Here is a 22692-nt window from a genome sequence, read left to right on the forward strand (position 1 = left end):
TTGTTTAGCAGTCTAATATGCATAAGCACATAATGGAAGGTTCAGATGTAGCCAAATGCAGCTCTCTCATGGATTGATATGTTTAATCTATAGTTTAGGTCTTAACCCAGCAGTTCAAGTCAAAATTCGAAAAAGAAGATATCAATATCTAAATATCAATAGCAAAGTGATGGAATAATTATTGAACGTAAATGTAAAATGCAAGTCTGGCCAGACTGAAACATTTAAATATGGGACTTGAGGGATTTTCCCCATAATCATGTCAAAGATGACTTATTTCAGAGTAACATGTTCATACACATCTTGACTGGATTTTATATGCATATAAATATGAGGAGTGTATAGGTTGTATGGAAGTGTGAAGGGACTTTCCTAAAGTATGACATACTATTACTTGGCTACTGTAAATAACAAAAATATCTTCCCTTCCTACACCCCCCCCACACACACACTAAATGAATAGATGAAAAACATAAGAAAGAGGAAGGATAAGGAAAAGCCAGACCATTTTTTGCCCCTCCACACCGGATGGCTTTACTGCTTCCCCCATCTGCTCTGATTTTGCTTTCCTGACTCAGGAGCCAGAGATCTGCAATCTGGGAGATTTTGGTGTGTGCATAGCCAGGCATCTGAACTCAAGTCAGAGCTCCACACAAACTATTCCAAGTGAACACTACACAACTACTCATAGTACAAGCTGTTTTGGCAAAAGGTAGACCACACTATTTAAAAAGAATACAGATGTGTATATATTAGAGGAATGGAATGCAGCTCACAAACACCTTTAACATTATAGTTTTAGGTCTGGAAGTTCTTCAAAGCATTTCCTGAGTAGGCAGATAGGCTTACTGTCAGTCTGTAAATGTGTAGGACAGTAAGTAACTGACTGGACTGGAGTAGGTCGCCGTGTGGCTATGTGCGGCAGAGCTTTGGTGCTTCCTAATGCCACGGATGAAAAATCCCCTTATTACTTCCTTTATTAGAAAATTGGCAAAAATGTTTAGTTTCGTTCACAAAGAACTAGGCTTACAATAGGAGTCAATAAGCATACATTTAGGCTGTGTAGTTAACGATACAGAAGGCAAAAAGAAGCACTAAATGAACACTGGCTTTCAACCCAACACTACAGTCTCTAAACCATAATGCTCCAACATGCCCGTGTCTCTGGGGCTCAGCAGAATCCTTTGCTTTATTATAGTACATTATCTGACATCTGAGGGAGGTGTGACCCAAGCATTACTCTGATTGGCTGAATGCAACCATCTCCCACTAGTCTACAGTTGGTGATATTGTAGCTCACTCTTAGTGACGGACTACAGAAAGGCCAGTCTACACAAGGCAAAACTTGTTTATCCAATCATGCCACAGGAAATATGGGAGCAAGATCAGTCATGAAGTGAACATTATAATTGCACAGCCAGAAAATTAACACTATAAAAGTGTGTGGCTGGATGAGACTTGGTAATAAAGTATTAAAACATCAATTGGAATCTAACCATATATGTATATATGCAACAGGTAATGCATGTGATAATGATAACAGCTTTGAATTGAAAAAATATTGGCACTGAAGACTACACATTTATTGAATGTATTACATACATATACATATATACATATTATATATACATATATACATATATTATATATACATATATACACATATTATATATACATATATACACATATTATATATACATATATACATATATACACATATTATATATACATATATACATATATACACATATATACATATATACACATATTATATATACATATATACACATATACACATATTATATACACATATATACATATTATATATACATATACACATATTATATATACATATATACATATATACACATATATATACATATATACATTATATATACATATATACATATTATATATATATACATATATACATATTATATATATATATATATATATATATACATATAATATACATATTATATATATATATATACATATAATATACATATTATATATATATATACATATTATATACATATTATATATATATATATACATATTATATACATATTATATATATATATACATATATATATATATATATATACATATATATATTATATACATATTATATATATATATACATATTATATACATATTATATATATATATACATATATATATATATATATATATATATATACATATACATATATATATATATATATATATATATATATATATATATATATATATATATATACATATATATATATATATATATATATATATATACATATATATATATATATATATATATATATATAAAAAATATAAATCACAAAGAACTTTTTGTAGCCCATATATTCATCAGCTCAAATGAACAATCGCTGCCTGACAAAACATTGAAAAATAATGCACACAAATAAGTTTATCCAGATGAATAGTGTTATTTAACACAACCAGCATGACTTTCCTGGAACTCCACAGGAACCAAGAGAGACCTTTCCAGTTGCTGTTATGAACCAATCTCTCGCTAGTTCTCCTGGGACACACATTATACATGGAGAAAAGACCAGGTGTTCTAATAGTTTATTCTTCCATACCATACCAAATGCCGTAGTCCATTGTTGCTATTGGAGCAGCAGCCGATTGATTTGCATTTCATTTTCAGGAGCAATTTAAGGGTTGGTGGCCATACTTTTAAGATAAGAGATACTTTCCCCTCTTTCCCAGTGAACACTGCTTCAGCTAACACTCCAGGTGCTGAGATTATGTGGTCCTCTGACTTCTTAAATAACTAATTGCAAAGATAACAATTGAACACAAGCTAACATGGAAATCGGAAAAGCCAATTGGCAATAGTTATCATCAAGTATTACCTGTAATATAATGTATGCGTTGTACTTAATTCCATCCTGATGACTTAAATTGTAGACCGTAATTGAAAATGACTGAACAGAATGTTAGTGCAACTACGTGAAGTAGAAATGTAAAGAGAGACTTCACATCTGTTTACAGGAAAAAGTGAAGTATCAAAGCTTAGTCAGATCAAGACAATCTGGGAAAGTAAACTATACCATGTGTGTAAGCGGACAGGGAATAGTTCATTATTGCTTTTTTTTTATCCATGGCTAATTTTCATAGGCAACAACTCTCCAGTAAACAATGCTCTGGCTGCAAAAAATTCATCATGCTCAGCAAGATTGCTCACATTCATTCTTGATCCAAGTTCTGCACAGACTCTGCATAAAGACTCACTATTTTAACTCTTGTCCTTTAAACTCAGTAAGTGGCAGTCCAGCTACTGGCCATTTAATGCAGCATGAGAAGAGATGATGCAGTTGAACCAGTTTTATCTGCTTCTTCCAATGGAAAACAGCCCACTTGGTTAAACATTACTATGTTGTGAACAGTGAGGTGAAGTTTTAGCCCAGTCTAAAGGACACTGGGGTTTGTTTTAAGGGTCTGGACTGTATTGCCCAAACATCTGGCCCACACCCCTACATAAACCTACCTAAAACCTATTTGATATGGGGTGAGGAACTAAGCCAAATACAAAGTGGTCACACAACCACACACACAAAGAATATATAATCAGTGTTGTTCATCAATTACAGTTCAGCATTCAATACCATAATTCCTGCAAAGCTCATTACAAAGCTTAAGGAATTGGGGATAAGCATTCATCTGTGGAACTGAATTCTGGACTTGCAGACCCCAGGTGAAATCATCTCCACACTGACTGAGCACAAGAGCTCCCCATGTTTGTGCATGTATGTGTACTTAGCTCTTTCTTGCATTTCCTGTTGACTCCTGATCATCACCAAGCATAACCATCATTAAATTCCAGTTTACTGAAGAGACAACCATCCTGGTCCTCATCACAGATGAAGAGGAGATAGAGGTGAAGTCAGAATACTGTCAGAGATGTGCAATAACTACCACCTCAGTCTCAATGTCAGCAAAATAATGATGATGACTGAACTACAGGAGACGGTAGGGGGTTGACACACTCCCTTATACATGAATAGACCTGAAGTGGAAAGAGTAGTGTTAAGTTCCACAGTGTGCACATATGACTTCATATGGCATCTCCAATCAACACAATTGCAAGTTCTGCCTTTTAGCAACTCTAATTCTTGCAGAAGTTCACAAAGTTTGGACTGCCCGCTCACCAGCTTCTACAGATGTACCATAGAGGTCATCCTGACTGCCTGTGCCACTGTACAGTATAATGCAGCTGCGTTCATCATAGGTCACCAGCTCCTGCACCAACAGGATACTTACCATTCACAATTACTGAGAGGGGCTCACAACATTACAGTGGACTGCAGCCACCCAACAAACAGTCTGCCTACCAGGCTGCCATTTGGGAGACAGTGCCACAGCATCCATTCCAGGACTAGAAAACCACAGAAAAAGTGTTATGCTATCTGGATACTGAACCAGTGGATGTCCTTCAGAAATCTCCACTGTCACTTAGTCATACTTATTTAGTATTATCTTTTATCTGTCACCCCATGGCCTATACTCAATTTTGCCTTTTTGGAATTTTGTTCGCATACAACTGCTTTAGATACAATGCCACAACACACTTTGCAAACAATGCTCCAGTGACGCCCAATAACAGTGTGCTAAGAGAAAAGGGCTGAGAGTGAGCCCAGGTCTCATTACACATAGCGCAATATGATCTGCCCCTCAGAGACCTCACAGTTCTGCAGTAGCAAGCAGTTCTGGCACATCATAGAAGCAGCTCCCACCATCTGCACCTTAGCCTGCACTGCAGCACAGCACTCAACAAGAACATGTTTTCACCGGGGATAGATTACTGACCAGGTCAGTGGGGCTGGTACCCAGGGGCCCTCAGACCACAGGGCCCAAGGCTGCTCAAAGACTGTGGACACATCACTGGAGATGCAAGAAGTAGATCCCTAGAAAATGTACAAAATCACAAACAATGAACCTTAAAAAAAATGTATACAGTAGCCATACACTAGCCAGTGATCTATGGAGACCCCTGTGCCAGCCCACCCACAGGTCCACAAGTTCTCCTTTTGCAAACATAGAATTAGCATCTTCCACAAATAGCTAAACACAGTTTCCCCTCCTAAATCATGCAAAAAAGGAAAAATAAATAAATAAAATGCAGATATGCAGGAACCTACAGGCTTGTTTGTATATTGGTGTTTTTCAGGTTAGAATAACCAATGCGATTAAAATGTGACAAACTACAAAAATCACTTGTGCTTGCTGGTATTGAATCGCAGGTTGTCTGTCTTTCATGGGCATTTAGGCCAGTGTCAATGTTCCGAATTACAGTGAATCAAATGTTGGAATCGTGGTGCATTCAAAAAAATATTTTTGAGAAACCTAGTTAAGAATATACTTATGATGCTAATGAAACAGCAACGTTTAGCAAGAAGGTTAATGACATTGGCTGCTTTTTGTATTGTTTGCAGTGCTGTTCTCATTTTAGTTTTTCTATTTTTGTCTATGGAATATTTCTGTTGACATTCCAAAATGGATCATTTGGACATTGCCTGTTCATGGTATTAACGTTTACTGTGCGCTGGGCAACTTTTTGGCTTTAGCACACACATCTTCATAGAAAACCCTAAACAGTTCATTTATTGGGACATCAATTTTGATTCCTCAACCCAAGTGTTTAGACGGGTTTTCAGTGGGAAGGATGGGGAGGAGGCGAGAACAGCCTGAAGTCCAAAGGGCAAACATCCTTGTGCTCACAGGCCTCACAAAACCATGATCTGTCCCTGGGGTCCCCAAACACAGACAGTGGCAGATGCGTGACATCACCTATTTCATTTGGCTCTGTTACAATATCCTGCATGACAAGCCTGATTTAAATGTTTAATGTGTCGGGGACATGGATTGCTCAGGGGCAAAATGGCATCATTGGCATGGCCACAGATGATGCCTGTGACATAACTGGTCCTAAAAGCCAGCTGCCAGCTATATGGTCTGTGCCTGCTATAACTGTATTGGTCAGCAGGTGCACACAAGCCCTGAAAATCACTTCTAATAACCAGCGGGACAAAGAGGAAGCTTTATGATTACATATGAGCATTAAAATTGGTGTAGAAATTCACTGTGCCTGCTCAGTCTAATGCATCGAGGACATACATTCACTTGGAAAGCATATTCAGACAGGGAATATTCTAACAGAAAATTGTCAGAATTCAGGTGCTGCAAAAGTTGCAAATGTTCATGTCCACTTCTAACGTTGTTAGAATCATAACATTGTCGTGACAGAGGGTTCGTGTTGCTCCAGTGAACCCTACAGCCATGTTGTCAAGACCCTCATGCTCCTGGTAGGGTTACACTTTCCAAACTTGCCTAGGGGGATGGGCCAATGAAAGAATGATCCACAATGCTGAGGGAGTAAAGCCTGACCCAAAAAAAAAAAAGTGTCCCTGATTCTGTATTTTGTGGCAACTCCCGCAGCTGTGTTAGCATCACATGTATTGGCTTTGCCTCTCCTTTGGTTTATATGAGCTACATGGGGGGGGTCTTGGGATCCCAAAATCTCCATAGTCCTTTTCCTAGGCTTGTAGCACATGCTTGTAGCACTCCAAAATTTCTCAGTGCCAGCACAACACAGGAGAGTATACTAGTTAAAAGCACAGAACCAACTGGTGAAGGTCTGAGTGCCAGGGCTCATCGCTGACAGTGGAAGAGATCATATCATCTCATTGGACACCCAAGACCTGTCTCATGCAGGGCAAACCCTGGATCTGGCAATATGAAGAGTCCCTGGCAATGCTAGATTTTAATGCCATTTTAATGCCAGAATTGTGGCAGAATAGAAGGACCAGCACAGAGGTCCTGCAGCATGGAAACATCCCCAGCACATTAGCGCTGTTTAGCTAGAGACAGCTCAGGTTGGCCACATCGCCAAGGATGCTCTATGGCCAGCTCTCAGAAGGAGACCAGACCAGATGGGTGACCCCAGCTGTGATTACATGACTGCAAACGTGACTTGAAGTTGGTCTGCATTTATGTCAACAGCCTGTAGGTAAATCACAGAAGACCAGGCAGCCTGGAAAACAGTAGTCCAAAATGAAGTCAATGTAGCCAAGAGCACAAAGAGAGTTACAAAGGCTAGATGAAAACAGTCATTGCACCAAATTCAGAAACCTGACGGTAACCACACTACAAAATGCAATATGTGCAAGAAGGTATTGGATTCTTATTGGAAAGGATACGATGGTGATTATTAGCGTATTGCTGCACTAAATTTAACTGTGCCCTATTTAAAAACCAAAACCAGTATGTTAATGAAGCCATGAGACATGACTGACTATAACAGTTCTCTGTCCAAGAGCATCAAAGCATTTTTAAAAAGGCATTTTCAATATTTCACCTAGCATATCCCATTAATTTAGCTGCCCTTTCATGTTTATATATTCACACCATTTGCTGATGCCCTCTGTGGTACCTGTTTGCTCTTCTGCTGTTATTGTTTTTGCAGGTATAGGAAAATTGCGAGCAAACTATTTTGACATTAAAATGATGACATTTCATATAATTTCATTAAAGTTTCCTCTTTTACAGGTGGGTAGCTACACAAGTACAAACCAGATGGTCTAATTGTTGGATTAAAATTAATTAATGAAGTGCTTGCAAAGTTCTGAATAGAATGGCAAAGATTTTAACAAATTCTAATACAGAGATTTTAATCTATGGCTCTCATTGACTTTAAATTATGCCTTCCTACAGTGACAGCAAGCACCTATCAAGCCTATAGAAATCCAGACCTATTCAATATACAACTATTCCACAACAGGGTGATGCAGTGACCTTGCATATGATCAGGAATCAACTGGTTGCTTTTGTGTCCACTAGCTCAGTTGCTCAAAAGCTGCATAATCATGCTAGTAAAAATCATTTCAGTTGATTAGGTTTGATGTCTCATTATTTCAGAGATTAGGAATGTTTACATCCTATCAAGCAAATGGCACACCAAAGCAGAAAGCTGCAGTCTTTCACTTATTTACAAATAATGAAGATATCAGAAATTACTCTATCAGCAAGAATCTCTCCACTTGTTTGCTTACCTTTTAAGATTGCTGTTTTGTACTCTTGCCAAGAGGTGTTGACAATAAATACGGTTTTGCTTTGGGTAAGCAGTCAGTAGGAGAAAAACCTACACTTTTATAAGTATTATAACACAGAGCATCTAGTGAAGGAGAATTAAAAACTCATGAAAAAAGGTTGTTTAGAAGCAGTAACATAGAAGCAATTGTTACATTTTGCTGGCAAACCATATGGATGAAAATAAGTAACACACAAGAGCAACATTCAGTGTAATTTTGACTAAGAAGTAGAAAACTAAAAGATGATGTATCAATGTACTGTACTTCAAACATTAAGTGCTGCAGCACCAAGGATGCCTAATAAAATGGAACTTCACATCTGACCAATCCTAGGAGTCAAAACCACCTTTTCTTGAAAAAATTCAATACTCAGAACACAGAGGATTGTAAATCAAAACCATTCTTTATAGCTCCAGAGCAATCTAACAGCACACTGGACAAAGCAGCTGGCTTGGATCAGCTGTTGCTTAGACCCTTGGCTCTGGATGACACACAGATGCAGCCAAAGCCCTGACTTTAGATAAACAGGTGAGTAAGACTGAAACACATGAATAAGACACGAGCAGAGAACACTCCAGCCCAGAGGAAATGCTAGCTGTAAGTGGGGAAGCTTCTAGAGGAGCTTAGCTTGATATGATATATATTAGGTAAAACTATGAAAACTATGAATAAAGTTGGAAATAACAATTAGCAAGACACATCTGTTAAAGAAATTCTCTCCTTTACAATGGGAGAAACAATGAGAACATATGAGACAGCAGCTGAGATCTAGCTAAAGCAAAAATGTTGCTTAGGTTTACAGTGTGGGGCATTTTTGGCACAGGGTCACTGGTCTTGCAGTGCACCAGTGTGCATTTGCAGACATCTGTGGAAAACTGTTTGTTTTGACCACTCTAGAGGGACAGATGACCATTAGCTGGAGCATGGCCAAAAGAAGCCATAGCCCTCTTCAATAAAACAGGACCCCTTTTCTCAGGGGTCATGGAGAGCAGGAAGGCTCACACATTTGAGGCCATTTATCAAACATAGTGATGACTTTATATATTAAATGTTCTTTCAATGGTGGTATACATTTCATAGTCTGAAGAATAGAAAAGCTAGGATCAGCTGAAGATAACTGTCAATTACAATGAAATGACATTATAACCCCACCGCCAAAAACCACTAGTTTGTTAAAAGGTGAAATTTTCATCGAGACATTACAAGGGATGTGGTGTTCTATAGTGTTTTATGGAAGCTTCACATGGTCACACATGGCCTACATGTTTGCACCAATTTTGCAAAGTTCTCAATTACTGAAAAGACATCAGTCAGTACAATCTTCAAGTACTTTGTTCTTGTTCTCTTTTCTATACAAAGATGCACTTATCCACAACAAGAATACCTTATGTCCAAGTTGAAAAGCAAGCAGGTTTTAAGTTTATGCGCCACTCAAGAAAAATGTAGACAGCTACAGTCCATGTAAAGCATTTGACATTTCACTCAGACCAAGGGATAAAGATGCATCTTGTTGTCGCTCTTTATTTGCCATGTAACTCTCCTACTCAATATGCTTGAATAGACTTAACAAAAAGCAGGCTGGACTTACATGTGTGGGCTGAGCTCATAGAAGTTTCTGTTGCGATACTCTTCCACCTTGTCTGCTGTGTAGATGGGAAGGGACCTGTAAGGGTTCATGGAGATCACCACACTTCCAATGTAGGTCTGCAAATCAAAGGAATGGAGAAAGGGAATGATTTGGAGAAAATGCTTAACAGGATGCATCCATAAAAATTACCTAATGAAAACGCAAAACTTCTTATGCACTGTGTAATGTTCCATAAGAGATTCATACTGCAAAGTTTTTCACATCTAGCTCAGAGCCCAAGATCAGACACTATTAGATGGCCACACACACACACACACACACACACACACACACACACACACACACACACACACACACACACACACACACACACACACACACACACACACACACACACACACACACACACACACACACACCCCAGTCCAACAGCTGGGAAATCAGGAGAGTTACACGGAGGTAAGCGGAACACTGCATCCGTCAACACTTCCTAGCTGGGAATTTTTGGGATATTGTTCTGACCCGCAGGAGCTCAAAATCAACAGCACATGAGAACACAAAAGAAAAATGTGTGGAATCTCATGAGGAATTGGTATGGCCAGGAGAAACACAATGAACAGTGAGGGCAGTGGTGTGTGATGAATCATGCTCACGGAGAGAGAGCAATGCAACTACCTAATCACCAAACACTAGAAATAATCTGATTTAAAGTACAATTCATGAGGACTAAGAGACCAGTCTGAAAGGACTTGAATTCAAGTTTTTCTTTGCCACTGTTGCCTTTGGCATGCTTACAGGGGCCTTGTACTCTGACGTCTGTAAAGCAGCTTTGTGACAATGGCTGTTGTAAAAGGTTTTAGATAAAATACATTTGACTTTGGTTTCATCCTAAATTAGACTAGTGCCAGATGAACGGAATGATCAGAATTGTCTACAACTTTTAAGAGCATTAATGTGTGCGCCATAGCAACGCAGTCCACACCCTACGGAGTGGACATGGACGGCATGAGGAAAACTTTACAAACTGGAGGACAAAACTAAATAGAAGGTTGGACGTAGAAACACAGACAACTCCCATTGTGTAAATGCTACCTGATATACGTGAGCCACTCAATAACATAACTACAGCTCTGTGTATTCTGGAATTGAAAACATGCAACCATACAAACCCCCTCCTATTTTACACAATGACAGGTGGCATCCTTTCACTACTGTGCAGGTTTTTAATAAAGCTCACAATAGCAGGGAGGTGAGGCTATTGTGAGCTTTAGCTCTTTACTACAATGAGAGAAATAAAGACTAGCATACATAATTAAATCTAAACGGAACCAAATCTAAACTGAGCCATTGCTGGTACATCATGTGGTGTAATTAGTGTCAGATGGTGAAGTTTTACTCCGGATATTACAAAAATACATGATATGACGGCTGAGGACACTTAACATACCACTAGGACTGCTGGCTGACTAAACCAGAGTAAATGTGTCTTCTCACACCAAGTAGACATGTAGTGTAGAACATTTCAGGCTTAGTCGAGAACTCGGGGCTTGCAGAAAGGCTGTGTGTTAAAAACGGATCATTACTGCTATTGGTGAACCCTCTCAGATTTCATAATCACAGAGCAAATTTCTCATTATCTGTTGGTCACAAACTAAACTGAACATTCCAAGTTACACTTTGATCACTTTGAAGGCTAACCCTCAAAATGACCTATTGGTGATATTGGTTTTATGCAAGAAAGACAAAAATTATTAACTAAAAAAATATTGTTTGCATAAATGCAGTCCCCATGCTATAGAAGCCCCAAGCTTACAGAAATGATATATTGCTCTTTTGTTTCAGTTCTCCTCTTCTCAATAAGACATACCTTTCATTCAAATACCATTAGTCAGACTGCAGATCTGAAGCAAATATAAGAAAATAAAGACCAAAAAACATGCTTAGGAAACCAGAGATAAAGTTGTAGAAGAAACTTTGAAGAAGCTACAGAATTTAGTGGCATTAAGATGTACCAAATCAAGGATATTAAGACCTCTGCATACAGGGATATAGAGCAAGACAACCTGCTTTAGAGCAAGGCACTCTGCTTTATCGCACATTTTATCGTAAAAAAGATAAAATGTGCGATAAAGTTTTGTGGACAGATGATACAAATTTGGAGGATTTTGGCAAAAGCTTAAAACACAATGTGGTGCAAACCTAAAAAACCTAACACTGCCCATTCCTGAGCAAACACAATCAGTTATACATGATGTGATGGCATCATCTGTGGGGTTGCTTTTTGTTGAAATAGAAGGATGGCTAGATGGTGTAACATACAGAGATATAGAGCAACACAACCTGCTTTAGTCTATTAAAAAAAATGGAGGTTGAGAGAGAATTCAACTTTTCATCCGGACAGTGATGCAAAGCAAAAGGCCAAAGCATTACAGGAGTGGTTAAACATCAAGAGGGTGAATATGCTATATTAGCCAAGTCAAAACAAGACTTCAATACAATAAAGAATCTGTGACAGTATTTAAAAAGTTGCAGCCCAGAAGCATCACCCAAATAACCTTTGGTTGGTTTTTCGTGGGTGCTTGTGAGTCAGAGTCTGAATGAATGGGACATGCAGAGGAGGAAAAAATAAATAAATAACTAAATGGTAGAAAAATGAAAGAACTTAGAGACACTGGTATGGAAAGAATGGAAACAAGTCATCTGATTGAAAGAAAAGAGGTCAAACTTAGCCTGCTACCTAGCACACAAAAAGGTGGGGCACAATCAGTGACAAAGCCAGTAACAGGATGGTTACAATTGTTAATGAGATCTACCAGCAAGCAATTCTCCCTCTTAGTGTTAATGATGAGCACTTCAAAGGACTCACATAGATCTCATTGTGGCTGAAACGCTTTTGTAGGTTGTCAATGAAGGTTTCCTCTGACAGGGGTTCAAGAAGGACCATGTCGCCCACCCCTATCATGTTGTCAAGAAGTGACGTCTTCACCTCCATTTTGGACATAATCCGCCCCTGCAGTGTTAAAAAGAAACACATCAGTTATTTACACACACAAGGTACACAGACGAAGACTCTCACAGATCCAGACAATCACAGCATTTTCAAAGAATTTTAAAGCATCCCACTTATCACAAGTCAGGTTTAGAGGCAATGAGCTGCATGGGTTCTAAACATGGCCAGTGCAAATAAACCCACAGAACATGTTTGCACAGCAGTAGTTTGGACTACAGGAGCCTTTTTATTCAACCAGGCGGTCTAAGTTCAGTTCAGAACACCATGGACAGAGTTCCACAGGGAATTATGTAATGAAGCAACCCTATCCCTGATCTCTATCTCTGTGCTCTTCATGGACATTTATATTTTGGGGTATTGAAATGAATCCACATTTTAATACATAAGAATGGTCAAACCCGGCCTTTACTGCAAAGGTTACAGAATTCAGTTTTAATCTAATCAGAAATTATACATCATACCTGTATATGGTAAGGGGTGTACTGCATAAAAATAAACAAATACACAGAATTAACTAACCTAATCAACAGTCAAAAGAAAACTAAATACAAGGAAATTCCATGACTCCCTACATAACCTAAACCAGGTGAACGGCCAGAAAGAAAATCTCAGGCCTTTGCCTCCTGAAGGTGACAACCTGTATTATAGTTCACCAAAATATTTATACAAGACATGCAAGTCAACATTCAATATTATGCTTTCCGTTCACATAATAGGCTTAAAAAAACAGTAATTGAAAAAAAAAAAAAAGGGGAGGACACTTCACTTAGAGACAAGAGACATACTGGCACGCATGTCCTGAGACAAAAACATTATTTGGGTGGTAATTTTTTGTCTTCTTCCACAGTATTTGGTCAAAAATCCCAATAATATAGTACAGGAGAAAAGGAGGCCCAGCTTCATTCAAAGCCTAGATAGGCAGCTTTTACAAACTGGTTTGTCTCCACAAATCTATGAATGTGGAGGATTAGCAGCAGATCTGATAATATGAGGCCTGAGGCTTAGAAAGCCTGCTGCAGACGCACACCCACTGCTGCTGTGAACAATCTGTTATCAATATTTAAATTACTTTTACACAATGGGCCTTATATTAATCTACTGTGTGTAATGAAAACATGCTTCTGGACATTTTCCCAGAACATTCTGCTATATGCAGACAAGACAAGAACATGCCATTGTGGTACATTTTAAAACTTTTTTTTTAAATGCTAAAAAATCCATGTATTTTGCAGTTTGGTAAAAAATAAAACTAACTAAACAGCAAGATGCAGAAACACAATCCATAGTTAGTGGTAAAAGGAGAAGGGATATGTAGAGAAAAGGCCACTGCTGGCCATTCTCTGACCAAGACATCTTTAAAAGCTCAGATTCTAAATACATTATACCAAAAAGGTCTTTTATTACACTATAATACTAGAAACAGAATTTCATTGTTTCCAAATGACAAAAAGCTAATCTAGTCTTATATAGAACACATGCCCTAGAGAAAGTAAATATTTTTCTCTAGGACAACAAGTATCCAGAAACTAAGTGCTTGAGAACCACATCTGCATGTTTATCCATACATCTCCTGGTACTCTGTTAATCTCATATGAGACCATTAATTCTTTGTACAGATTCCAAAGGTAAACTTTTTATGCACACAACTCTCATTACTTCTTTGTGTACAAACGTAAAGCAGGAAAATTAATGGATGCTAGTCTAAGCAGTTGATTTATTTGAATGATTGACATTCAAGAGACTGTTCTACTTCATTTGCACATTTCCCATTACAAATTATTCTTTGTCTAGTGGTGAAATGTTCTTAGTTATGTTGGGGACAACCATAACCTGGTAGAAGTCTCAAGTCAACAGATGCAACAGACTGATCGTAAACTAGACTAAAGGCTTTTATACATAAGGATAGTGTGAGATATTAGGCATAAAGGAAAACATTAATAAAAAGTATAAGAGTATTAACAGAACTTTACTACTAAATTGTCACCATTCCGTGTCAATGGTGAATTAAAATGTAAAAAAAAAATTAAAATTCGTCAATTAAAAAAAAAAAAAAAAAGATATTGCTCCAGTGCTCTAGTTAATTCTACTGGAAGAGAGGCCTCCAGTGAAGGAACATGTTGAAAAAAGTGCTTAAATCCATTAGAGGAAGAGCAGCCAAAATCATCAGACAAAGTGAAGTGGGATTTACCCAGCAGCCTGGCCAGCAAAATGACCAAGATCCTGGATAATCCCATCTGCTGAACGGCCCCCTCCCTCCCCAACACCACACGCAGTAAATCTTTGAAATCAAATACTGCTTTGGACAACGTGCGCTATATTTAAGCACGGTGCAAAGAATAAGAGAGTGAACCGAACAAGTGTGCTTATCTAAACTAAGAAATCAATTTTTCTTTTTCAAATTCAAATGCTGACTATCAGAATATCTCATTTTAGCTGCCTTATTCAAACAATTACCTGAAAAAAACAAACAAAAAAAACAAAAACAAAAAACAAAAACTGTTTTCGTTGCACAGGATGATACTGCTGGCCCTAATGGGGCTTAATGCAAACCTTCGAATGAAATGCTAACCAGACTGGATAGCAATTTGCTGACAATTGTGGTTGCAAATGGATCCAAATGGAGTGGAAAAGTTGAAGCTTCGAAGAGCAGACATTGCAGCTATTCATGACAACTTCATGGTAAGCTGCTCAGTGATCTAAACATTATCATGAGCATTTCCTGCTGCCATTGTAAACTCTCAGAGCTTGACTTTGGCCACACTCCCATGGGCTCCTTACTCGGCAAAATTCATTCTTTTTAAAAAAAATATTCTGGTCAACTATAAATGTGCGTTACTGGGCCTGTGGATAATATAAGGGTCTATGTACTAGAATCAGATTTCAGAAAGACATTTCACAGCTTCACAAGTCACACTCATACACAGTTTTCAGCCCCATCATTGTGCATGGAAAATGCCTTTGAGATGTTATTACTGTAAACTATTAGCAATAAACAAAAACAATGACTGTCATTTCCATTAATATTCTCTAAACATTACCTCCTTTATTGCACACTTGGCTATAGATTTAGAGACAGTAGGTTTATGCATATATATGATGTTCTACTAATATAACCATCTTCACTATACCCTCAACTGACTGAGCAGAAAGATTGAAAGGGATTGAAAAGACTGGAATTGCATATTTATGAAAGGATCCCCATATGTAGCCTCACTGTTCACTTGCCCTAAAGTGTCAATTTGGGTGCTCTGGAATACAAAGCTAGGTACCATAATCATCACTCATATCACCATGAGCCTGTACCATGAAGCATGAATTATGAAATTATGGGGTTAAAGAGAGAAAAGGCAAAAGACACACACTTATTCCTGGCATTAAAAAAAGATCTGCATGATTCTCTGTATGATTATCTTTAAACAAACCTTATTCAAGAAGTGGGAAAGCAGTAGATGATATTGCCAAAACTTCAAATCACCAATACAGTGACTATAGTGAATGCAGTAGTGAATGTATGCTCTACATTCTGAATGTGGCAATGCACACAATGCTCTACAAACAAAGCAGATTGCAATTTAATTGTATGTATTCAATCACCTTTAAAAGTGAAAGCTGCTCAACAAAAGTTCTTCCACTTGATAAGTGTTTGCTAACGAATAAACGAAAACTAAAAGAAACCTTTTATTTTAACTTTTAAGCAGAGTACGTTATTAGAACAGCATTCAGTTTAAACCTTTAACCAAACAACCAACTCCTGCTTAAAAGAAAACAGTTGCAGACCCTTTGTGTCTGCCATGCCTTACAACCACCACAGACGATGAAAGCCAAGCAAATGTCGCAAACGTGCATCAACTTTGACATTTTTGTCACAGTAGATCGAGTTCAAGCTCTTCTCTGAACTTTTTAAGAGGTTAAAATCGAACACATGATTTTAGTTTCTTTCTGATAAATGATGTCACAACATCGATTTCTTTTTCAAAGCGATTTCCTATTTTTGCAGTGTAGCATCATAAGAAGTGTGTGCCAGAGCTAAAAAAATAATAATAATAAAAAAAAAAGTCGAAAAAATTCCGTTTTATGGTCAAAGGCAACGCTGGGCTTAACAAAATGTTACACATTTGAATAGAACAAAACTTGCCTCGTATTCAGAATGGAATTTTCTTTGCAGCCCCCTTCTGAAGGGAAGGGTAACATCCAGAGGTGTTTGCAAAGTAACTCTTCGGTCCTTTCCCGGCTTTTTAAAACGTATTTGTCCTTTTTTGAGCACGAAGTCGCGTCGTTCAGTGAAACTGCGCTGAGTAGTGAACGTGGACTCACGGGCACTGGGAGTGGCTCAAACTCTAAACGTACCACAGTCATAATCACCTATCCCAACCCAAAGCACACATCTTCCCGAGCCATACTGCCTCACTATCTACTATCAACAATGCCACACACATCGCCCTCGTGTGTCGTTTTGGTGGAATGGCTATCTGGCTAAATAAACAAGTGGAACAGCTTGTGTTGAGACCAACTTTAATTTTATATGTATACATGTATACATATAATTACATTTTATTTCAATTTAAAAAGAGTGGGAAAGAAAGAAATCAGTGATATATATATATATATATATATATATATATATATATATATATATATAGATAGATAGATAGATAGATAGATAGTTAGATACACTGCCTGGCCAAAAAAAGGTCACTACCTGAATTTAACTAAGCAAATAGGTAAGAGCCTCCCATTGGATAATTACTGCATGGGTGATTATGTTTTGGCTGACAACAAGTTATTTAACCATAACTGATGCAGTGAGTAGCTTCTGATTTTTTAAACAACCATGTCGAAAGACACATCCTGTGGTTGTAGAAAACATGTTAATCTGTTTCAGAAGGGTCAAATTATTGACATGCAACAAGCAGAGAAAACATCTAAGGAGATTGCTGAAACTACTAAAATCGGGTTAAGAACTGTCCAACGCATTATTAAAAAGTGGAAGGACAGTGGGGAACCATCATCTTCCAGGAAGGAATGTGGTCGGAAAAAAATCCTGAATGATCGTGATCGGTGATCATAGAAAAACAACAGTAGAACTCGGGGATATGTTTAATAGTGAAAGTAAGAGCATTTCCACACGCACAATGCGAAGGGAACTCAAGGGATTGGGACTAAACAGCTGTGTAGCCTTAAAAAAACCACTTGTCAGTGAGGCTAACTGGCAAAAAACGGCTTCAATTTGCTAGGGCGCATAAAGATTGGACTCTGGAGCAATGGAAAGAGGTCATGTGGTCTGATGAGTCCAGATTTACCCTGTTCCAGAGTGATGGGCGCATCAGGGTAAGAAGAGAGGCGGCTGAAGTGATGCACCCATCATGCCTAGTGCCTACCGCACAAGCCTGTGGGGTCAGTGCTATGATCTGGGGTTGGTGCAGTTGGTCAGGTCTAGGTTCAGCAACGTTATGTGCCCAAAGAATGAGGTCAGCTGATTACCTGAATATACTGAACGACCAGGTTATTCCATCAAAGGATTTTTTTCTTCCCTGATGGCACAGGCATATTCCAAGATGCCAGGATTCATTGGGCTCAAATTGTGAAAGAGTGGTTCAGGGAGCATAAGACATCATTTTCACACTTGGATTGGCCACCACAGAGTCCAGACCTGAACCCAATTGAGAATCTTTTGGATATGCTGGAGAAGATTTTGCGCAGTGGTCCAAATCTCCCATCATCAATACAAGATCTTGGGGGAAAAATTAATGCAACTCTGGACAGAAATAAATGTTGTGACATTGCAGAAGCTTGTGGAAATGATGCCACAGCGAATGCATGCCGTAATCAAAGCTAAAGGCAGCCCAATGAAATATTAGTGTATATATAATTTTTTTTGGCAAGGCAGTGTATATATGGTAGCAGAAATCAAACTGATTTCATTATTCCCCTAAACATATCTTCTGAAGTGCCACAAAATCTGTCATATCTCTTTGAATCAAACATCAAATCTATATCTTAATAGATTGATGGATACTATTCATTTAATAGATATAGTAGACTCATTTCAGAAGACTTTGATCCATGTGTTTCCTTACACAATTTGTGCTTTTAGTTAATCCACAACTCCATGTGTGGTCAGTTGCTGGCTGGATGCATTTGAGTAGCAAATGTTTGTAAAAGCTGCAGTAACATTGCTGTGCTTGATATTCTCAATTGGGCCACATCTCCTACCATTCCACTGTCATGTAAGAGTCACTGCTGTTAAGAATTGTCTGCTACTAAAATAATATCAGAATTGATGAGCAGTGGTCCTCAGGTAGACAGAAGTTGACAATGAAAATATAAGATGTGCCCCCAAATAGACTCTTTCCACCAAGCAGACTAATACCTCAGCTTCATATTAAATAGGAACACTAAAGGGACATCTTATTTCAAACCAGGTTTTAGCCAGGTGTTTTTGAATCCACTGCCTGATCACCTTGCAAATTCAAACATCAAAATTTAAAGGATATTGTCCCAATTCTTTAAAAAATAATTCGCTTATTATATACAAAATCATGTCAAAAGTTAGTTAAGTTACTCAGAGTTAGTACACCTTGTATTGTGAAGAGCTGTATGCCTTGTGCTGTATATGCTTTAGCAGTGTGAAGTCAGCAACTCTGGAATGCAACACTTTTCAAAGAAAAAGTTTCAACTAAACTAACGATGGACATTTTAAATTTAAATGAATCTGTCTGGTACCAAGCAATGCATTGTGAAGATGTTATATATATATCGCTTTACACGTGTCCGAGTTCATGCCCCAGTGAGCTAGCCAAGGGCAACAGTTGCAAAGAAAAACTCCCTAGAGCATGAGGAAGAAACCTTGAGAGGAACCAAAACTCAAAGGGGGGGGGGGGGGGGGGGGGCATCCTCCTCTAGCCGACAATGGACACTACAATATTTATAAAGTAAACAATAAAGAGCAGAATAAATAGTGAGAGGAAAAAAATAAGAAATAAGCAATGAATATCTATTCCCGTTTTTTAGAAGTCCTAGTCTGGTTTCGATGGTGTGCGTGTCCGATACCCATCTTGAGAACATCTGTCAAGGGCAACGTAGAAGTAGATGTCTGGGGTGGAGGTGTGGTAGGCTACAGCAGGGGGTGGTAGGAGGAGTCATGCCAGCTGAGACAGGCTGAGGCTCAGTAACAACATGACATCCGGAGTAGGTGAACCTCGGCAGAGAGAGAGAATAGATTGCTTGGCATTGTCTAGTACAAAGGTGTGTAAATTAGGGAACTATAATGTGCAGTGATTGACTCCAGCAGATCTAGCTATGGCAGCACAGCTATGAGGGAACCACAGGCATGAGGGCACCCTGGAACATCAGCACTCCACCACCCTCAGTCAACAAACTTGAGTGACAAAAGAGAGGTGATGTGAGAACATCATAACATCCCAGTTTACCAGAACTCTCAATGCCCATGAACCTCCAGATCTACACCTTTACCTAAGATGGGAAGTAATTCATAAAATGCCTTGTTTATGTAGCCTTAAATATTGAGAGTGTGTTTGAGTCTCGAATATTTACAGGAAGTCTATTGCATAGTGTGGGAGCTTTGCCCCCTGCAGTAGATTTTCTTATTCTTGGTACTAGTAAAGAACCTGCACATTTTGAATGAAGCAGATGTGGTGGGTCGTAATGCACTTGGAGTTCATTAAGGTACTGTGGGGCATTCAGTGCTTTGTAGGTTCTTAGAAGTATTTTATAATCAATTGGGAGCCAATGTAAAGTAGTTAAAATAAAAGTAATGTGATCAAACTTTCTAGTTCTAGTAAAAACCCTGGCTGCTGCATTTTGGACTAGCTGGAGCTTGGTTAGACACTTAGTGGCACAGTCAGATAGTAAAAGACATTACAGTAGTTCAATCTTGAAGTGGTAAATGCATGGACTAGCTTTTCAGTGATGAGTGTGATGTTCCTAATCTTTGAAATGTTCCTGAGGTGGAGAAAGGTGGCAGTAGACATAATATTTACATTAGCTCCGAACAAGACTGGGATCCATAATCACTCTAAGATCATTAACTGATTGGGAAGATGTGATTGGGAGACCATCGAGGTTCATTAATAAATTAGAGCGCGAGGTCTTAGCTGTCTGTGGTCCTAAAAGAGGCACTTCTGTTTTGTCAGTATTAAGTGAGTGAAAGTTTCTCAACATCCACTGTCCTTTACACATTCCTCAATAATACTAAGCTGATATATGTCCTCTGGGTTGTCTGAGACATATAACTGAGTATCATCAGCATAGCAGTGTAAACTAGTACAGTGTTTATGTAGAATGTTACCTAGAAGCAGCATATATATCAGACTGGTGTAAAATGATTATGTTCTCTATGTCTACAACGTATGTCAATACTGAATCAAGTATGTGTTGATTCTAATGTAGAACTAAAGGCTGATCTCAGGGGGTCTTGGGCACTATCAAAGGAAATATTGAAATTACCAACATTAATTGCTCTTTCTACTAGAGTGACTAGATTAGAGAGGAAATCTGCAAACTCGTTAATAAATCCTGAATATGGTCCTGGTGGCCTGTAGATTCCAATTAGTGGAAGAGGCTTTGTGGGCATCTACATATCAATTTAATTTGACAGGAAAACAAGTCAGTAGTCATGACATCAGTCATCACAGAATGAGTCCTTAAACAACCTGTGGCTTGATTTTTTTCAAATGACACCAAATAGAAAGTAAAATGCAGGGATGCTCAAATGTATTCTCCTCAGCTCCCAAATGATGATCTCCTCCTGCTGTTTAACACCTCTGTATCCCCATTCAAATCTCTACATCACAGCTGACCAGGCGAGGGAAGCTAAAACTTCCTACAGGACTACAGAGAACTATCCTTGCTTCCATTCTCTTAATTCTTTACACCTCCAATTTCACCTTTGATATGTGTCATCTACAGAAATTCTCAGATGACACTGATGTATTGTGGATTGTATTAAGGAGTAGAGGGAAGAAATGTCCAGAACAGCTGGAGAACAGCTGGAGAACAGCTGGTGGTCTAGTGAAGCTGCTGAGAAATTTGTCTCTAAGCCTTTGGGAAATGAGTCTCGGGTGTCAAATTGATGTTTGATACTGAGGCAACGAAGCTTGTATCATTATTGCAAAGCACACTGATTTGACACACTGAAGCTTGTATTATTACCATGTGAGTAATGATGTCTGAAGCTTCAAATGTCACTGAAACACTCGATGGAGGTGTGACTCTTTCATAGGTTTGGCACTGTCATATAACTTGCAAGCTATAAGAGGGTGTAAATCTGCAGGCATATTTTTACCTCAAAACTGGAAATGTGGAAAATATGGAAGCAACAAGTTGACATGTTCTGAAACATTTTAATGTTTCCCCACAAACATTAAAATGTTTCAGAACATGTCAACTCATTGTCTGCCAGTACACTTTCAACATTTTATTGTATTATATTTTCACATAAAAAGGGAAACAATTATTTAAACAAATTATTACAGCACTTTATTATGTATACATAATTACTGATCATCATCCAATCTTTTTAAGAAATATGAAAACAGTGCAGTATTGTATAGGTTGTGGTGCTGCGCCGTTTTGAACCAATGGCTGCTATAATTTCTAAAAACCACCAGGTGTCACTGTTTTGGTATCTGCTTTCAATAACTCAGTGAGGTCTTGGTTTGAGTTATATTTAGATTAGTCAAGGTTTCCACTAGCACCATGATGCGTGTATAGTGTATCCTGGCCATTTTTTTTTTATTAAAATAAACATGTAGTCCTTAACTCTGGGAAAAAAAAATATTGTGTCAGTAAATTCATTAGTAGTAGGTACTTTAGGTTTTGAACATTTTGATAGTACAGAATCCTCTGGAGACGTCAATTTCAAATCACTGTTAATAGTGGCAACTTTCTTGGGGATTAAATAGGCAGGAGGAACAATCGGTCTGGTAGTACAATTGTTTTCATCTGTTTTCTTGAGC

The 22692-nt window shown here is 38.2% G+C and overlaps 1 protein-coding gene across 3 annotated transcripts in view; it reads right to left on the bottom strand.

The window, feature by feature from the left end:
- Positions 1–17083, bottom strand: part of myo1b (myosin IB) — a 61168-nt gene extending 44085 nt beyond the window's left edge. For 2 of the 3 annotated variants that reach the window (XM_027012651.3, XM_027012649.3), the window contains exons 1-3: positions 16851–17081; positions 12572–12715; positions 9706–9821 (exon numbers count right to left, since the gene is read on the bottom strand). In XM_027012651.3, coding sequence (XP_026868452.1) covers positions 9706–9821; positions 12572–12706 — 251 coding nt within the window. In that variant the 5' untranslated portion in view covers positions 12707–12715; positions 16851–17081. Of the gene's footprint in view, positions 1–9705; positions 9822–12571; positions 12716–16850 lie in introns of all 3 variants that reach the window. The other variant, XM_081713722.1, reaches the window with a different exon arrangement.
- Positions 17084–22692: the final 5609 nt, after the last annotated feature.

This window comes from Electrophorus electricus, chromosome 4 (genome assembly GCF_041902795.1).
Source record: "Electrophorus electricus isolate QZ-2024a chromosome 4, ASM4190279v1, whole genome shotgun sequence".
NCBI classification, from domain to species: Eukaryota; Metazoa; Chordata; class Actinopteri; order Gymnotiformes; family Gymnotidae; genus Electrophorus; species Electrophorus electricus.